Genomic DNA, 17,887 nt, shown 5'->3' with positions numbered 1-17,887 from the left:
GGGACGACGAATGATGCCCTTGACGTTCCCCATGTGGTGGTGGTGACGGCGGTTGAGATACGTAATTAGCGACTACGTGGTGTATGGCGACGTTTGACGGCTTCGACCTGACCCAAGTGCAGACTGTGTGGCAGAAACGGTCTGGTTGGACCGTATGGACCATTTCGCGACAATCGAATCGATATTGCGTAAGGGACTCCTTGAACACATACGATTGCGTAGCTGTTGTTGAGACAAAGTTTGGTAGCGTTCTCGTTAGCCAATATTGTTTTGGGATAGCGACTTAATATCCAACGACCACGTAAAGTGTGTTACGATATGCGAGAAAAACTCTTGCCAGGAAGTAAGTTGGCGTAATGTCCACCGTTGTGACTAGGACGATTAATATTTCACAACGCACAAAAGTTACCACTGCGTGGCCGTATGTGCGCGGAAACAATTGTCTAGAGGCAGTTAAAACAAAGCGAAAACGATTAAAAAACATGCTGACCCTACGGAAGCCGGAGAGGAGGAATTCCTACGCATACAATATGCGCATACAGAAAAAAACAACAACAACAACGACGTTGCGGGTGCTGTCGTCTGGGCGACGGGGGAACCTGCAGCACCGGCCGAACCCGTTTAGTGAGCTGTCTGCGTGCATCCAACGCTCCTCTTGTTCCATTATAGCCTGTATGAGCTATAATGGGCTTCTTGAGCTCATACTGCACTTCCCCAGCGATGTTTAAAATGAATTCTACTTGTGTTTAATTTTCCAAGGTTCGTACCCTTGTCACTCCATTCCAGGCAGCGGTTACTTGATAAATCAGTTTTCTTTTCATATATGCTGTAAAATCAGGCGTCCTTTATCTAAACGCATGTCTCAAAGGGACACGAATATAAAAGCAGATTGGCCTTATTGGGGTAGATTAGAGTATCTCGAGCACCAATTAAGTACTCACGGCCGCAGCAGCACTAATGGTGATTTGCGATGTCCCAAAATAATGAACGGTGAAGGGGATTTGGTCGTGCTCACCTAAACCTTATTCTAAAATAAACACTGAGGCAGGGACCTCTAGTCGTAAGAAAATGTTGGGCTGGAGGGCTGGATTTCTTCGTACATCTCTCGACTTCAAAAGTTCTTCTCTAGTCGTCAGAAAATGTTGGGCTAGATTTCTTCGTACATCTCAAGATTTCAAAAGTTCTTCTCCGGTTGCAAGAGCTACGCAAGGGATGGCGCAGCCTCATCGCAGCTTGTAAAGCTGCTCGCAGAGTCCGCCGGCGATTCAGATTGCTTTCTCTTCGGTTATTTCACTGTAGACGTTGGCTAATAATCTTTTACCACAAAATAGCGTTATTTTGTATTTGAAACGATAAGAGATCGAGCTGCTATCCTAGAGAAGTATTTCAATGATCCCTCATTTGGGTCGGATTCGGCTAATCGGGCTATTAAATAAAACATGGCGCGCTTCACACATTATTGAGATAAAACACGTGGGGAGTCGCCACCCTTTCTTCAATTTTTCAATAAATATAACTGATTTTATTGCATAGATCGCACCTCGCGTTAAAATTGGTTGTCGTGTTATTGCGACGAGGCAATCTCTCTATTGAAGCGAAGTTATATGTTGTCTTTAAGCGATTTTGTTTTCACGGGACCACACTTCAGTTAGGCTTCTGGCTGTCGCTTTCAACTTAAGTGGCATTGATAAAGGCCATGCAGGGGCAAAAACATTCCTTGAACAAATCACAGATGAAGCGCCTGTACGACAAGCATGTAATAACAAATCGTCGCTTCCCTCCCCTTTTTCTCTCTTTTTTCAGGGTTTCGAGGAGTCGGGTGGTGGACACGGATAGCATCAAGTCGAAAAGATTGAGGCCTAGTGGCTTCAGGATGTCGCATGCCTGGTGAACACAACTACGTTTGATGCCGCGATAGCTAAGTGCCTCAATTTGTGCACTGCTTCCCTGAATATTCCAAATTGAAGCGGAAGCTCCAGGTTGGTGGGTGACTACTCCGAAATGTATATCTTCTCCATGGAACGAAGTTGCGTGTGCGCTCTGGAGGCAAGAACTGCATGATGTGCGACGGACTTCGCTTACGACTGTCAAGTTTGCCTCGACAAGTATCCATCCCCGAGAATAACATACGGTTCGGACCTCCTGGCATAACATACGGTTCTCAACAACATACGGACGTTAACGGCACCGTTGTCACTTCATGAGAACCTAAATAGTTTAGGGCAGACATCTCTGCGGTATCCTGATATGTAGAAGCGATGAAATCAGACGGCCGTTTATTTTTGTTGGCGATGAAACTGGCCCTGGCATTACGCTCGGATGAATCGACTACGACGCACACCTAACACATCACCATTTGTTCGAATGAGACAGATGAGGGCACCACAGCCGTAAAAAGTAAGTTCGATTGGGGGCACCGACGTGTAATTGCTATTTTGCCTTCGCCAGCCAGAAACTAGTGAAGGATACAAGTGGAGAACTCTTGTGCGCGTTTGGACTGGGAAACCATAGCGAGGAAGAAAGAGAGCAGGAGCCTCTACCATGTACGGACTGATCTTCGAGAACTTGAGCCAGTACGTGTGCGCCGTGTACGGCACAGAACGTTGGGAGGAGATCCGACGTCGGTCGAGGATCGAGCTGGCCTCCTTCAGCACGCACGAGGTCTACCCGGACAACTTCGTCCACAAGCTCGTCGGCAAGGCGTGCAAGGTGAGAAGTGCTTGATGGCCCCTCGTTAATTCGCGCTATTTTAAGCTGGGAACGTTGCATCGCAACTTGCTAAGCATTAGTGCCATGCATCTGAATCTACGTGGCCTATGGGTTCCCAAGTAGGAGTACTGAATGTTGCGTCCGTGATTGCAAGGAATACTGCGTAAGAGGTTTAAGGTTTCACCAACTAGTTTAAACCTACTACAAACGACTGCAGCCGCACATCGGTACTAATACTAAAAAGCATAGAAAATACAGCCATTTCGCCCCAAATATCCACACAATGTGCCGTGTGGCGTTTTTTGATTGCCTGTATGCAAGCCATTTCTAGTAAAATTCGCTAAACCGAAGGCCCGTTTTTATATGGCAGGAGGGCCTGAAAGATAGTCCCATGAAATGAAGATTATGCTTTCCCAAAGGGACTTTCATGGAAGTAACAGTGGGTGGGGGGACCAGCGTTTATATTACAGTTTCGAACAATCACAGCAACGAGATTGACATAGCACTAGAGGATGCCTCATGTTATGCCAGGAGGTCCGAGCCGGCTGATAGACGCAATCAAAATGTCCAAGAGGAGATGTGTAATCGGAATAGAGAGGTATGGCGTGGATGGCCTGCCTAGAAGGTGGAAACAACAAAAGGATAGGAATGCAACTAATCCAGCAGCGCGAATCGAGCAGGAATGATGTTTACAGTAATGTGAAGCCCACGGTATACACAGGCAGCTCCCCCCACGTATGGTATAATCCACGGCGGCAGAAGTGGGGAATGAATAGGAGTTTCTTGAATGCCACAGGCAGCAGGAAGCGAGACAAACACAAGAGTAGAAATACTCTACTACGCTTATGTTTCGGGCAAATCCTTTGGAAATATTTCGAGTAATCCTGTTGAGTTGGAGATGGCCGTCCGGGATGACACCATAGAGAACTCAGGCTAAAGGGAAAGCGTAGGCCGAAAACGGTGGGCCGAAAAAACGATTAGGAGGAGTATCGTAGAGGGGGTAGAGAGGGATTCTGAAATAAGTGCCTGGGAGCTGAATTGCAGTAAAAAAGAATGAAGGTACGAATGAATGGGAGATGGGTGAGGAAGGCATGCCTAGACAAGGACACTTCAGGCGACCGATGTGTAAAGTATACGCGCGAACGAAAGAATAATGTGTTTAGGAAAACTACTTAAAGACGCTCATTTACCGTTTAACGAGGCGTCTTTATTTATGGCACGAGGCGTAGAGGAGGGTCGCGTTACAACCGAGCACGCCGTACGAGTAGCGTAGCTGGTGAGCCGCTTACAGAAAAATGTTGCCTCCGTTCGGACGACGAACAGACAGACGCCAGACTCAAAACAGAGGCCACAGATTAAAATATCTATGGCGAGAAAACAGCAACTTTACAGCACAGTGGGCTGCCAGAACATGAGCACTCAATCAAACTGGCAGAATAACGCTCTCAAGCGCTGCCCAAAACACACTCGCACTGCTCGCCAAGAAACCAGCCTATATACAAGCAAAGTTTAACCGCCAGTTTCGGCACGACACACACCAGAGTTTTCAAACAGCAAAGCAACTACGACTGGCACGAAAGCATGTGAGTTTTCCTCGAGCCGGCGCACGCTCGAAGAGGTCTGCCGGGAGAGTTAGCGTTTTTGAGGCGAACACAGTCGCCGCTTGGAGAATCTTGTTAGGACATGTACGCGTGGCGGCAGCTGGCGGTACTCGCTTTGCGTTACTGTGTATAATGGTTGCAAAGGCTATGCGATGTCTCCGTAGACGCACCCACGGCACTGCGGGAGAAATTAGTTCAGGGCACCAACGCCCCTCCGACACTCGCAACAGTTGCGCGCGAACTACGGAGCGAGAAAGACGTTTTTCCTCCGTGGTACAAACCTGCAAACTGCGGCGTGTAAATGGTGTACACTACAGCTGAATCGTAACACGGGGAGAAACTGAAAAAGGCAGCCGAGGGAATCAAGGAACGTTTGGTAAGGGATCAAGGGTAAGGTATCAAGGGATTCCCTTGGACTATGCAAGAACTGATGGCGGAAAATGAAAAGTTAAACAATGTCCTTTCGGAGGTTAGACGGTGAATGCGAACCATGCATCGGCTCATTTCCTTTCGTATGAAGGCAGCTTCTATCCCAAGGACAAATTAGTTTTGTGTTCGTGAGGCTCCCGTGCTGCACAGCTCTGTATGAGAATGTTGCGCGAACGGTGGTGCTCATCACGAAAGAAAATACCGGTTTCAAAACTGAGCATGAAGAATTTTCTACTTTAGCAACCTCAATGGAATTGTACAATCTTTTCAGAATATTTCTGAAAGAACAGGGGCTTTCAGAGTACCTGCTTTAGCGAACCAGAGAAAACTGCCCTCCCCAAACGTATACGTAACTGCTTGCATATTGAGTACAATTTCGGGACGCTGACAATACCTGCGCCGTTAAAAATCCAGCCTACGCCACCATAGATCCGCCACTGAATTAACTAAAGAGGGAATATCAAAACTAATTTAATGTGGCAGAACCGGCTATCCGGCTACCACCGAATAAACGGCAGCACCGCGGTGGTCGGTTAGCGCTTCGTGTTATTACGGTAATGGATTCCGGTTATGCGGCTATCTAGGTGTTTGTTTTATAAAGGGAACATATTTTGGAGCACCAAGCGGAATTTTCCGTGCGTCAATTATATGGTGGTGCTTTTATCTTGCGGCTTTATTGAACTCGATTCCATCGCATGCGCCTGGTCGTTGGAAGTTGTACGTCTCACACAATTGAGAACACAACCAGGGGATATATAGAGGCACTTTCCAAACTTCTAGCACCGGTTGCATTGTTCGTAAAGGTAAGCAATTCATACAATTCGCAATACATTCAGGGGGCAGTCCACAGGTTTCACCCTGAAATGATTATATGGCCTTGAAATGCAAACACATCTCTTGCGTCGATAAAATACTAACGATTATTTTCACGCATTACGATCATTAGATATATATTCCTGCACCAGGATATATTTCCGCTGGGAGCGAGTACAATCACCAACATTATCTCGGTGCTTGTCGACTTAATTTAGATGGCAGCGAACACCATCTACCAATAGCCGTCTTAATATTTGAAGAAATGTGGGGTTGAGAGCATGACCTAAAGATGCTTCTATGTGCACAAAGAGGGTATGCGCGTACTTGCAGCGGGCTGCGTAATTGGGATTCGGGCGAAGTCGCGAGCGCAGTTTTCCGAGTTGGAATGTATTGATGAAATTCAGAACGCGCAGCTGGGGGATTGTTGGAATACACTACTTTAAATGCTAGTGGAGACGCGCGCAGGCCGTGCGTTCCAATGAGCTCCCAGCACAAGGAGTATGGAAAACAAAGGGGATTTTGAGGCTTAGCGAATGCAGCTAATCTTGCAATGATTGTGAAGTGGGCACTCAGCCGTGTCCTGTTGCTAAGATTGAGGATTGTTTTATAGAGGATCTCATGGACACCAGAGGAAGAACCGCAGTGGAGATGTAAAGGCCAATGTGGAGCTCTCTCACATAAAGGGTAGACAAATATGGGAGGAGAGAGAGACCGGGATAGGAGGTGACACGAGTCACAGGATAAAACCTTTGAAAAAGCAGAGAACTCAATGGCGTGGCGACGAGCTTACTGGGGACTCGGGTGTGTCTGGAACTTGCTGAACTAAATTCAAATGAGGGATTTTAAGAAGGCGCCCCGTACGTATAGTTCTTGTTGCAGGACTCAGGACTTTGGATTGGTGCGTTGGAGTTTTACTAAATGAATTATAAAAACTTGCTATACAATATTACGCATAAAACCATATAAACGCGTTGATCTACCCCTTGTTCACAGCTCGGCTACTACTGCCACGAAAGTGAAGGCATTGCTGTGGGTACGAGTGGAGGTAATTAGAAAACACTTCTCTCGCTGTATCAGACAAAGTTGAAAGGGACCGTTGCTGGCTTCTTGAATTCCTAAATTCATTTCATTCGTTCATTCATTCATTCATCTTTATTTGTACGTACCCACCAACAGCGCGTGGCTTCGACGGGCGACCAAAATGCACTAAATCAAAAAAGAAAGAAAATAATAATACCATTCAAAAGATAAATGAACATCATGAACATGAATACCAATATGAATACCAACAAACAGGTAAACAAGGTAAAAAGGTAAACATGAATATCAATGCTTGAGACACTATAACTTCGCAAAAGCTAGTTTGAATGCCGACATATTTATTCACTCGTTGCAGCTGGCGTCAGACATAAGTCTTGTTCAGCCGAGTTTCTTCACACGTTTAAAAAAGGACTACATTGTTTTTTTAATGATACCGAAACTCGAACGTATGGTTGTAATGTGTTTGGGTACAGCAGGCACAAGGGCTGAAAGGAAATACTGTTGCGCGACGACGCGTATTTCATTTTCCTCCTCCTACACAGCACGTCGTTTCTGCAGACTCCTGATATAGGCTGCTGTCGTGTTCCTGTCAGGCAGCACGTCAGGGATACGTGACAGCACGTTCATAGTGGGGAAGCTCGCACGCTCCTCCCGCCCATCGATTCGGTTCTCAGCACCAACGCCACCGCGCTACCTGCCGGCTGTCACGAGCAGGGCGCAATGACACTGCACGTTACCTCATACCTCCGGCGCACGTGGTAGAGAAGGGGGCGGTGGGCCTTGCAGAAATTTTGAGCTTGGTGGGAAGAGAAAAAAGAGTCACGTAACTCTCCTGATTATAAAATAATGACTCCCGGTAATTAATTATCTGTCACAAGGTATGTACGAGATTTACTCGTCTTTCATGTTTGCTCTCACCACAACGACGAGAGATTTTGCCATGTTCCTAAAGAACAAAAATAAGCTAGACGACCGAATGGTATTGTAGAGTACGCTCATGGCATCCCAACGCCTTTCATTATTTTTTTATTTTCTATTTTTTAACTTTTCTTCTTTGGTTTTTTACCTTTTTAAAAAACATCTCCCTGTCCTATTGCGGATTTTCGGTTAAATCTCTCCCACTCAGAAAGGTAAAATACGTCCGACGTCACTGTCTCATACATCTTATTAGAATTCAACTAATACATACAACTCTTGCCAAATATAAAATCAGCGCACATGCGTTTAAGTTCACATTTTATTCATTTCTTTTCGTCTTTAAGAACATCGCTTCTCTTTTATTCCTTCCGCATCGGTGCATTCGAATGTACGCAATAAATTCTTGCTCTAAACAATTGTGAATCCGCTTGTTGCTTGTAGCATGTGCCTTGCTTCTGTGAAAATGGTATGGTTGATTTTATAAAGTGTTCTGGCTTCAGGCTCTACGGGAGCGCCCTCATGCGGATTCGGTAATTTTTTTTTAATTGAGCAGTGCTCAAGAATAGCCTATGTAAGCTTCCTGATCGTAAGCCGGCACGATGTATGTTTCTACTCCTTCCTCAATGCAGCAATCATTACTGGCACAGCTTCTAAATTGTAAAAGAGTATAACGCGGCATGGGGCAAATTTTGTTTTATGTTGGAGTTCCCGCCTCTCTACCGCTTCGTGGTCGTTAAATGTCATTCCGAGCTAATTAGATGATTCAACTCAAAGTGCACAGCAAAATACAAAATACATAATTTGTTGAAATCCCCCAAACACCGCTGGTTATCCAGAAAGACTGTGTTAGTGCTGGTAGAGTCTTCCTGGGAGTAATAATGCCCAAAAATATACTTAACCGGTGTTGGCAATAACACGGCAATGTAAGGGCGTTCCAGGTAACAGCGTACTTTTAGTTTAATTTTTATGAAGGTCAGGCGCTCTTACTCACATATGTTGTTGTACACATTCAAGCGCCTCTTCGTTTAACAACAAAGATGTTGGGATGTGAAGCTTTTGGGGTGTGGACTTCGATCATTGGCGGTTCAACCACCTTTCCATTCACCCGCGATCATCGTCATCAACTCCCCTTCAAGTAATGACAAAGATGGTTCAATAATCTTACAGTTCACTTACAATCATCATCATCACCAGAGAAAGATGGCTTTCCTGCAGTGCGTTTTGGAGTGGACGGTTTCCAGCAGTGAGGTAAAACAAGCTTCGCTTTAAAATAGTGGAATGGACATAATAACCTGCAGGGTGACTGTGCAGACCCTGCCAGTCCTAGAACAACTACACCTGCGAGTAATTAAAGGAGAAATTATATTCTCAAAGGAAGAGTGTGTGCAAAAGGAATGAAAATAAAAGGGCAAAAATTTCCCCATTCTGAACTTGGTCTGATTTTAATAGAAGAGACAAACACAATGGACAACTGATTGTGCGCTAGAATTGTCCCCGACCCACTGGCCTCAATTGAAGCATTGCTGAGGACAGCCCGTTTTGTGCACAACTCCGAGCACATTATTAGATTATGGATAGAAGGATTAGTTGGAACGCATGTAGCTGAAGAAATAAAAAAAAGCAGAAAAAGATTTCTCACTGAGACAAGGATCACAAGATGAGCATCTGGATAACGCCGCGGTGATTAACCCGCCGATTGCGCCTCCGCCGGCCGGAAGTGATTGCGACGCCCGCTGATAAAGCCGCAATCTCCGTTCTCCCAATTCGGGGTCATCGAGTGCGCTATGGCCAAGGCCAAACCCCGGCCGTCCCCTCCCTCCATTGCCGTCTCTTCGAACGCAACCGCAAGCGTAAAGGCATGCGCGAGCAAGCATCGACGAGGATGACGAAACGGACGATAGCCTTCCGCCCTTCGGCATTCCATACGACTCCCCACGGAGTCTTCCCCACTTTGCCTCCATGCTCCAGTGACGACGTGACCGCTGGTGGCTGCACTTGACCTAGTGTGTGGCAACGGGCCGAAGCAATGGACGGGTGGGGAAAGAAAGGACGCGCTTGTCGGGAGCAACGAATTGCGGAGCTTCGCTGGACTGTAGTTTTTGCTTCGCCAGCGCCGATGTTCGACTCTTGTCGGGCTCCTTGCATGGCGACGCTTAAAAAAGATTGATTGTCGTCGTACGCGAGTGCCGGGTAGCGCGCAGCGACGTTTCCGGAGCATGCAGTCGCCGCCAGCAGAGGTCGCGTCGGTCGCTGGTATTCTGGCGGGTCAGTGATTTCCTTTCGACGCGCGCTCGTTGGCGCCTGCCGCTGTGATCCTTCAACGCGCACGCGCGCGCGAGCCGTTACTGTGGGAGAGTCAATTCCACAGCGGGTTACTCACCGTCTGCGGCCACATGGAGCGTGCATGCGGGATTGCGGGGTTTCACGGAGGCGCGGAGGCGGAAGCGTGTAGCGTTCGAGATCAGTGAACCTTGTCATGTTTTGTTTGAGAAGCTATGATAGCTGCGCGTGATTTACAATGCAAGAAACCGCCATACACCTCTTTGAACATAGCACGTGAGAACGACCGAACCCTGTCCCAATGACAAAGCTTCGGTGAATGGGTCGTTGTTTTTGAGTTAAATGGGGACAGGGTATTGGCGTTCACAAATTCTTGCCGTTGGTCGCAGTTATTAATCATTAGGCATTGTGCATACTTGTTGCGTGTGTTCTTTGCGAAAGCATATGCGTGGGGGCATTTGTTGCCGTCGCAGCAAATGAGAATTGGTGAATCGGCTTTGAGCCTCTCACGGCAAATGTCATCATCACTGGACAATCCCCGTGACCGGGCATTCCAAAATTGTAGGTTTTATGTTGCCGTCGCTACCCAGTAGGAACTGGTGAGTCGGCCGAGAACTTCTTTCGGCATCTGTCTTTGTAATTAGCCAATCTCCTTATGTGGTTGTTTAGGTATCTTGTTAGGCCTGTATTCAGCGTTAGGTGACCGCCTTGCCCAACCATGTCCATCGTTCAAACGATTGAACATTAAATGTCATCAAGTGTCAGTTAACGACGTTAGACCTCAAAGAGCAACGTTGTAAGTGAACGTCGGGATGTCGAATTGGCACATCAAGGTGTCGCTTACCCGCGTTTCCAGCCACATGACGATTCGCAGCCGACGAGGACGTTACACGGGGCGGACCTGTGTTCGCTATCACGGAGCTCTTGGTATCATCCATTATTGGTACAATATCGCAGTCACGCCGCGGACACATTTTCGCACAATTTTCCATAAACGGCTTTTGTACCGATCATCATAGATTTCATCCACTTTCGCTGAACCAATCATACGGCTGCTCTACAAGTCCGACATACGGGGTTTCTTGCAGGTTGATAGACATAAACCTCACGGACTTGCGCTGAACAAGTAATTCGTTTAATTTTACAATTTCTCTATTGGAGCAGTTGACAACGACAAAAAGACACGGTTCACTAACATTGAAGGATGAAACGCTATTTCTAGCACTTGGTTCGAATTCCCCGCTAGTGGATACCAGGAAGGATGAAATAAGCTCGGGGGTAAACTGTGCACTTGAGCACAGCAGGACAGGAGCGGTTGGAGATCAACGTTATAGGCCTTGGTATTGCAGTGGACCTGAGTAGGATGATGATGGTGATGACGATGAGGATGATGATGATGGTGCAAAATACAAAAAGAAGCATGCGTGTACAGAGTGGATGACTATTCTTACAACAGTATATCACTTTAAAAACATATATATTTGTAAAAATAGTGTTGTTTCACGTGGGGAATTACAAATTAGCCAGAGAGCGGGTTGCTGCCCCTAGGCGGGTCCTACTAATATTTTTGTCCAGCTACGTTATAGTTGCGTTAAAAAGACACTGAAGTGAATTCGTCCAGCTTCTGGTTTTGCTTGCACTGCGTAGACTGGCTCAAATGAACACACTTTTCATCGTTTATTCGACTGATAAGCTGATATTTATTCTACAAAGCTCAAAAAAAGAAAAACTACCATGCGTGAAAAACTACCAGCAAGTCCGACTTTCGGAATCCGAGAAAACGGTCGGCTACTTACTTAGTGCTCCAGATTACTCGGTCATAAGGCAGCGATGTCGGGGTCGGAAATATGAGGAATATAATGTATAGCCAATAGACATTATTATTTAGTTTAAGCATGTCAAGCAGCTTACATAACTATTTCTTGAATACCACTCGTGCAGTTAAGGTCCCCAAAATTCGCACAAATATCTCATTCTAGCGACTGCATTCCTCAGGCAGAAAAACGTTCGCAAATGTGTGGTCGTGATGCTGGCCGCTGTGCTAGTTCAACCAGCGCAAAACGTGCTTCTGCACCTTGGCTTTACGCTGTACGATAAAAGTTTCGGTTGATTTTAATTCATCAGTACCTATGTTAACTTCGCTGACTGTTTCCCACCTTTTAATGGGCTTAGATTTTTTAATAGGGTAGTAGCCAGCGAAGCGTCGGATGTGCACTTGTGGGGAGCTATTTGGACCGATAATTTGATACAGTCTACAAACAAACAAACTAACTAAAGACTCATTGTTCTAGGCACAAACATGTCGTGCCTTAGTTTCAAGTGAGCGAATGAACGGTGACGACCCGACGGCGGCCAGCCGACTAAACGCTGGGCCGACTGATTCTGTCGGAGGGTCGGCGAGCCGTGCAGTAGTGCGGTCAAGCCAAGCCATCTCATTTGACCGTCATACAGAACATCATAGAAAATCGGCAACGAGGATGCAGAGAGAAGGAAAACCTTTTTCACGATTTTTCTACTGAATAAAGTTACGCAAAAGCAGCGAGAGTGGTCGAAACATGGCCGTGACACTCTAGGCAACAATTTGAGCTAGTAATCCCGCAACGTTTACAAATCACTTCAGTGTCCTTTCATCGCTGGTTATCCATAAAAATGACCAAAGAAATCAACACAACAGAGAATTGCCTTCAGATTTGTACACAGAATTATTGTTACACTTTCGCTGTGGATTGAGTAACAAAAGAAGGTTAACTACGCTAACGATGCGCAAGCAAGTTAACGAAAATATAGTTAGGCAAACGAAACAAGGTAATAAGCGACATTATCTTCTCAATATCCCTTCCCCGATATTGAGCTGTTACGTACGGGCGGTGAACAAATGGTTTGGAAATCGCCACTGGTCTTAATGGTTTCAAATTTACATGAACGACGTTTTCTTTCGTTCTTCATGTTGTGATGATGGGTTGGCTATCCCAGCGCTGTGAAGACTCACGTATGCATTTGTCTAAGAGAAAATATGGGGTTTACAAATTCAAGAAAAATGATGATCCTTGTTGCTTTCGTGCTGGAGACAGTTCAGAAATAGTTTAGATCTGCAACGCCACAAAATAGTAAGAAATACGTGGAAAACGGGGCATAAAATTGACACTTAGCATCCTGAAGAGGGCAAACATTGGACAGATTTGTGCAACTGGCGCCAGATATAATTTTGGTTTGGTGTTTCAGAAAACATAATTTTAGTTTGGTGCTTCAGAAAACTTGCTTAAAAATTTGCCTTGTTTCTAAGAAGGTTTACGACACCCTGCCATCCCCATTCCGATTGGTCAACCACGCCGATGCAAATAAGGCGGATGTATTTACCCCTATATAGGCGCTATAGTAGGCTAAATGGCTTATAAAATCAATGCGAGTTCAACATGGGATTACATTCACTGCACGTAAGCTTCGCCGCAGCATAGAGTGTGACCTGTGAAGCTACGATGCGTTCACAGTTCCACTGTGCTTGGCGTTGATAGTAGGGACATTGGAGCAGCTATGAATTCGATTCGGAGTAAAAACCCCTCATGTTTTGGGCGCGCACCCGCTGCGGTGCTGCTTCATTGATATTGGCGCGTTGTAATCACCGGCTTGTAGCACAATAGCTGTACTTTGCTTATCCGACGCTTCTGAACCACAAAGGCAGTCACGGCTCGGTGAAACGTCACACATCCAGGATAGTTATCGAGTTATCTACACAGTGGCTGCGTTGATTTGCTGTCGAGTACATAACTCGATAACGCAAGTATTCGCACAGTGGGTGCGTTGGCCAAACAGCTTTTAATTTAAATATTTTTAAAAGCAGTATGGGGCTGTGGAATGTCACCCTTCATCAAAAAAAGAAACGAAAAACCGCATCCAATCTCCCATGCGAACATCCACCCATTGAGATGTGAAAAAAGTAGCAGTCCTTTTGACATGGTTCGGTGGTTCCAAAGCATTGCCGTTAATAGAAGGCCAGATTAGGCACCACCCACCTAATCACTCGAAAGGAAAAAGAATCTGGTTGAATCCGTCTCATTTCATGTTGTATTAATGATGTTGCCTGTCGTTTCCGGTTGCTCTCTGCGTTCCGGCTTGGTCGTCGGTAGCTGTGACGGGATCGGTAGAGAAGCTGGCCAGTGTTTCAAGACGACCGCCTCCTTGAGTATTGCATTAAAGATGTTTCCTGTCACTGCTCGTCGTCTTTCGAGACTTCAGTGCGTCGTTTGTAGCCCTGACGTGGTCAGTACAGAAGCTGCACAATGTTTCCCCAACTCTGCGCATTTTTTTGTAAATTATAACGATGCTCGGTGCTCAGCACCCGCCAGTTTTTACGAACGTGCACGCAGTGCTGCGTAAGATGAGATGACTCCAAACGGGAGGACATCCATGAATGTGACGTCATGAAAAAAGCAGCGTATCAGCAGAAATGACATCGTTTTGGATTATATGTCACTGATGACCTCATTAGGTTGCGATTCTCGCTATTCAAAGACAATTCAATGGCAGATAGGTTGTAAGCTCCCTTCAATGGCTTCTTATAACTTTCCAGCAGCCTAGCTGCCTCTAAAAAAGTGTCCTCCAGAAATGAGGCGTCACCAAGCCGATGTTACTGAGGCTTTGACGGCGAATCGCAGTAATAGCAAAACTGGCGTGCCCGAGTTTTATTGCGCTACGAAATTTTAAGAAAATTCCTTCTTACTTTTTTTCCGTTTTGTTCGGGGCCGCTCGTGTGTAGAGGAATGTGAGCGATGTCACTCTATGGCCTAGGATGTTCCAATGTGGGCGTTTTCTTAGTAACAATTTTTTCCCGGTGCCTGGGGGTACACCTATAGCGGAATCAAAGGGCGAAACCTGGCTCAGGACGCACAAGACGTCGACCTCACGTTGATCACGGACCCTGCATACCCGACGAGGACGGGAAACTCGGTATCGAAGGACATCACACCCGATCTCACTTTCGTAAAGAACCTCGGCTCGCAGTCGTCGAACTGGCGCAACACCAGCACGGATCTGGGGAGCGACCACATGATCATTGAAATCGAGGTCCCGCTGCCAGGAAAGCACCAGGAAGACAAACGCAAGGTAAAGTGGACGGATTGGAGCGGTTTCAGAAAGATGAGGGACTCGCGGGGCGAAGAGGAGATCACGGAAATCGAGTCGTGGTGCCGAGGTCTGAACGACAGCGTCGTGGCGGCTACCAAGGAGATAGAGACGGACTTGGAGGTGAGCAGGATGGACAGCAGTCTGGCACACATGATGGAGGCCAAGAACGCGTTGCTGGCAAGGTGGAAGAGGCAACGCCTCAACCGCAGGCTCCGCAAAAAAATCGCGGAACTAAATCGCGCCATCGAAGAACACTGCAACGAGCTATGCCACCAGCAGTGGCATGAGCTTTGCAACACCGTCGACGGGCAGATGCAGAACGGCAAGGCATGGAACATCCTGAGGCACCTTCTGGACGAGTCAAAGACCAAGAGTCACCAGAGAGATCGGCTCGCCATGCTCCTACACAAGGCGACGATGGATCAAGGGGAAGACGCCATCAAGAAACGACTTATAGACAAATATCTGCCGCAGGCGGACACCATGCTACACGGCTCGTACACCAGCGAAGTTAACGAAGACCTCGACCGAGACATTAGCATCGAGGAAGTCCGGACGGCTTTACACGACCTCAACAGCAAGTCGGCGCCAGGTGCCGATCGAATTACGAGCAGAGCCCTCAGAAATGTGGACGATCGATCCATACAGGCCCTCGCGGGATACTACAACCAGTGCTGGAAGACGCAGAAGCTCCCTCCTCAATGGAAGAAAGCCAAGATGATTCTAATACCGAAGCCCGGCAAGCCCCCGGACCCGGACAACCTAAGACCTATCTCGCTGATGTCTTGCGTCGGCAAGGTCCTCGAACACGTAGTCCACAACCGGTGGCAGAAGTACCTAGAGAAGACGGACGCCTTCCCTCACACGATCATAGGCTTTAGACAGAGCCTGAGCACCCAAGGTGCTATGCTACAGATAAAGCACCAGGTGATTGACGGCAAGACGAGCGGAAACAAGGCCATCGTAGGGCTTGATCTACAAAGAGATTGTATAAGTCGAGCACGCCGCAATCCTCAGGCAAGTGTCCGGGCTCAACCTAGGCGAACGGAGCTACAACTACACCAGGGACTTCCTGACAGACAGAAGAGCCGAGCTGGTGGCGGGGGACCTCAAGGTCGGAGAAAGAAGCATGGGGCACAGGGGCACCCCACAGGGGTCGGTCATCTCCCCAATGCTCTTCAACTTAGTCATGATTGGCGTGGTCTAAAGACTCGAGAAACCTAAAGACTTCGAGCACACGATCTATGCCGATGACATCACCCTCTGGGTGTGTCGCGGCAGCGACGGAAACATCGAGTCGACGCTCCAGAACGCAGTCGAGGAAATCGAGGACTGCCTCAAGGACACGGGCCTCAGATGCTCGCCGAAAAAGTCAGAGCTACTAGTGCACAATCCGATGAGAACACGCAAGAGCAAGTCGAGCAGAGAGTGCGACAAGGTTATGATCCGGACTAAGGACGGCACCATTATACCTACGGTGCCCAAGATAAGGATACTCGGTATGGTCATAGAAGCGAACGGAAGAAACGGAGACACGGTGAACCGACTCGTCAACAAGGCAGCTAACGCCACCAAGCTGCTCAAGCGCGTGACCTCGAGGCACGGTGGCATGAGGGAAGACAACCTCATCCGACTAGTACAAGCTTTCGTGGCAGGGGGGTAAAGCGAGCTCCGAGACCGTACGAATCGTGGGCGCTGACATGATACAATTCCCATGGTTGCCAGATCAATTGTATTCAGCCTTCTAAAAATTTTTGCCATAATTATTTAACTAAAACAAATAACTGAAGCAAAATAGTTACAAATAATTGTCTCAGTAATTAAAACTAGCTTTATAAAAAAACTTTTAGTGTAATTAAGCTCTAATTAGCGAAGAAAGAGTAAGTGCGTAGTTCAGTTTTGGTATCCATTTTTTTTAAGTGTGCTAGGAAGTGGCGAGGCCCTTGTGCCTGACTTGCGCAGTGTGTGTGTGGAGTCTCCGGCTCAGATCTGCGTGCGTGCAAAACGTATACAAGTTATACAACTCGGATGCCCGCGCTGAGCAAGTGCCTCCCCGGGCGCTTGCGAGGCTGTCATTCTTTGTCCACGTTAAGCACCCTATCTGTTGCCCATCAACGGACGCCGGAACAGCGATTCCGATCTGACCTTGACTACCGCAAGTTCACTACAGGCTACGGAGTGGCAGCCAGCGATCGTTCCCGTTGGAAGAGAAATAAAAAGAGCTTTTATAATCCTTCGGTTCCAGTTGTTTTATTCATGGAACTTCTTACAGCTCTTCGTGCTTCGAACTTTCGCGCAATCGTTCGTGACGGTAGAAGGAAAAAATAGGTAACGAAATGCGGTTTCTTTTTTAATCAGTCACAATAAATCAATAAGACAGTGTTCTCTCCTCGCGCGCTATGTGCGGTAAATTACTGCCCATTAAATACTGCGCATTCAGTCCCGCAAGCTTTCCCTTTGAAGTGGTGGAACGCAGCTAGAACTTGACGAATACAGACAGAAAGGAAAACGGGACACGCCGCGGACTGTATTTCGCATACTCCCTTGGCATGCATTCTTCCACTCCGTTGGCCTGCGATCGACCGCGCTCTTTCGTTCCTGTGCTTCAAAGCGCCGCGACTCAACGGCAATATCAGCGTTGGCCCATGCGATGTTTTTTTGTGTGTGTCAATAAAGGTTTTACATTGAGCTAAAGCCACAGTTCACTTCACTTCGTTTGAAAAGCCTTGAGCGACTCGCAAAATGTCACAGAATGGCAAATAAAGCGGCACAGCGCGAAAATGCACGGAGATCATACGGAGATTCATTTTTCTGTGCGCCCAGTACGGATCAGCTGATTCCTTGGCGTCCTCGCGCACGCGATCAGTCGCATTCGAGCTTGCGCGCAAGTGTTGTGTGAGCATTGCCACATCTTGCTCAAATAGTCTCAGTACATATAAGTCACACGTACGCTCAACCGAAAACACGTCGGT

The 17,887-nt window shown here is 47.1% G+C and overlaps 1 protein-coding gene across 1 annotated transcript in view; it reads left to right on the top strand.

Moving 5' to 3' along the window:
- Positions 1-17,887, top strand: part of LOC144166615 (soluble guanylate cyclase 88E-like) — a 295,263-nt gene that overhangs the window by 142,558 nt on the left and 134,818 nt on the right. The window contains exon 2 of the mRNA XM_077696156.1: positions 1,804-2,709. Within this exon, the coding sequence (XP_077552282.1) occupies positions 2,542-2,709 (168 nt within the window). The 5' untranslated portion in view covers positions 1,804-2,541. The remainder of the gene's footprint in view (positions 1-1,803; positions 2,710-17,887) is intronic.

Source organism: Haemaphysalis longicornis, unplaced genomic scaffold, assembly GCF_048455015.1.
Source record: "Haemaphysalis longicornis isolate Haplotype H1 unplaced genomic scaffold, Haemaphysalis longicornis Haplotype H1 scaffold_18, whole genome shotgun sequence".
Taxonomy (NCBI): Eukaryota; Metazoa; Arthropoda; class Arachnida; order Ixodida; family Ixodidae; genus Haemaphysalis; species Haemaphysalis longicornis.
Note: the sequence above shows the minus strand (reverse complement) of the source record. Positions and strands in the feature narration are given on the sequence as shown.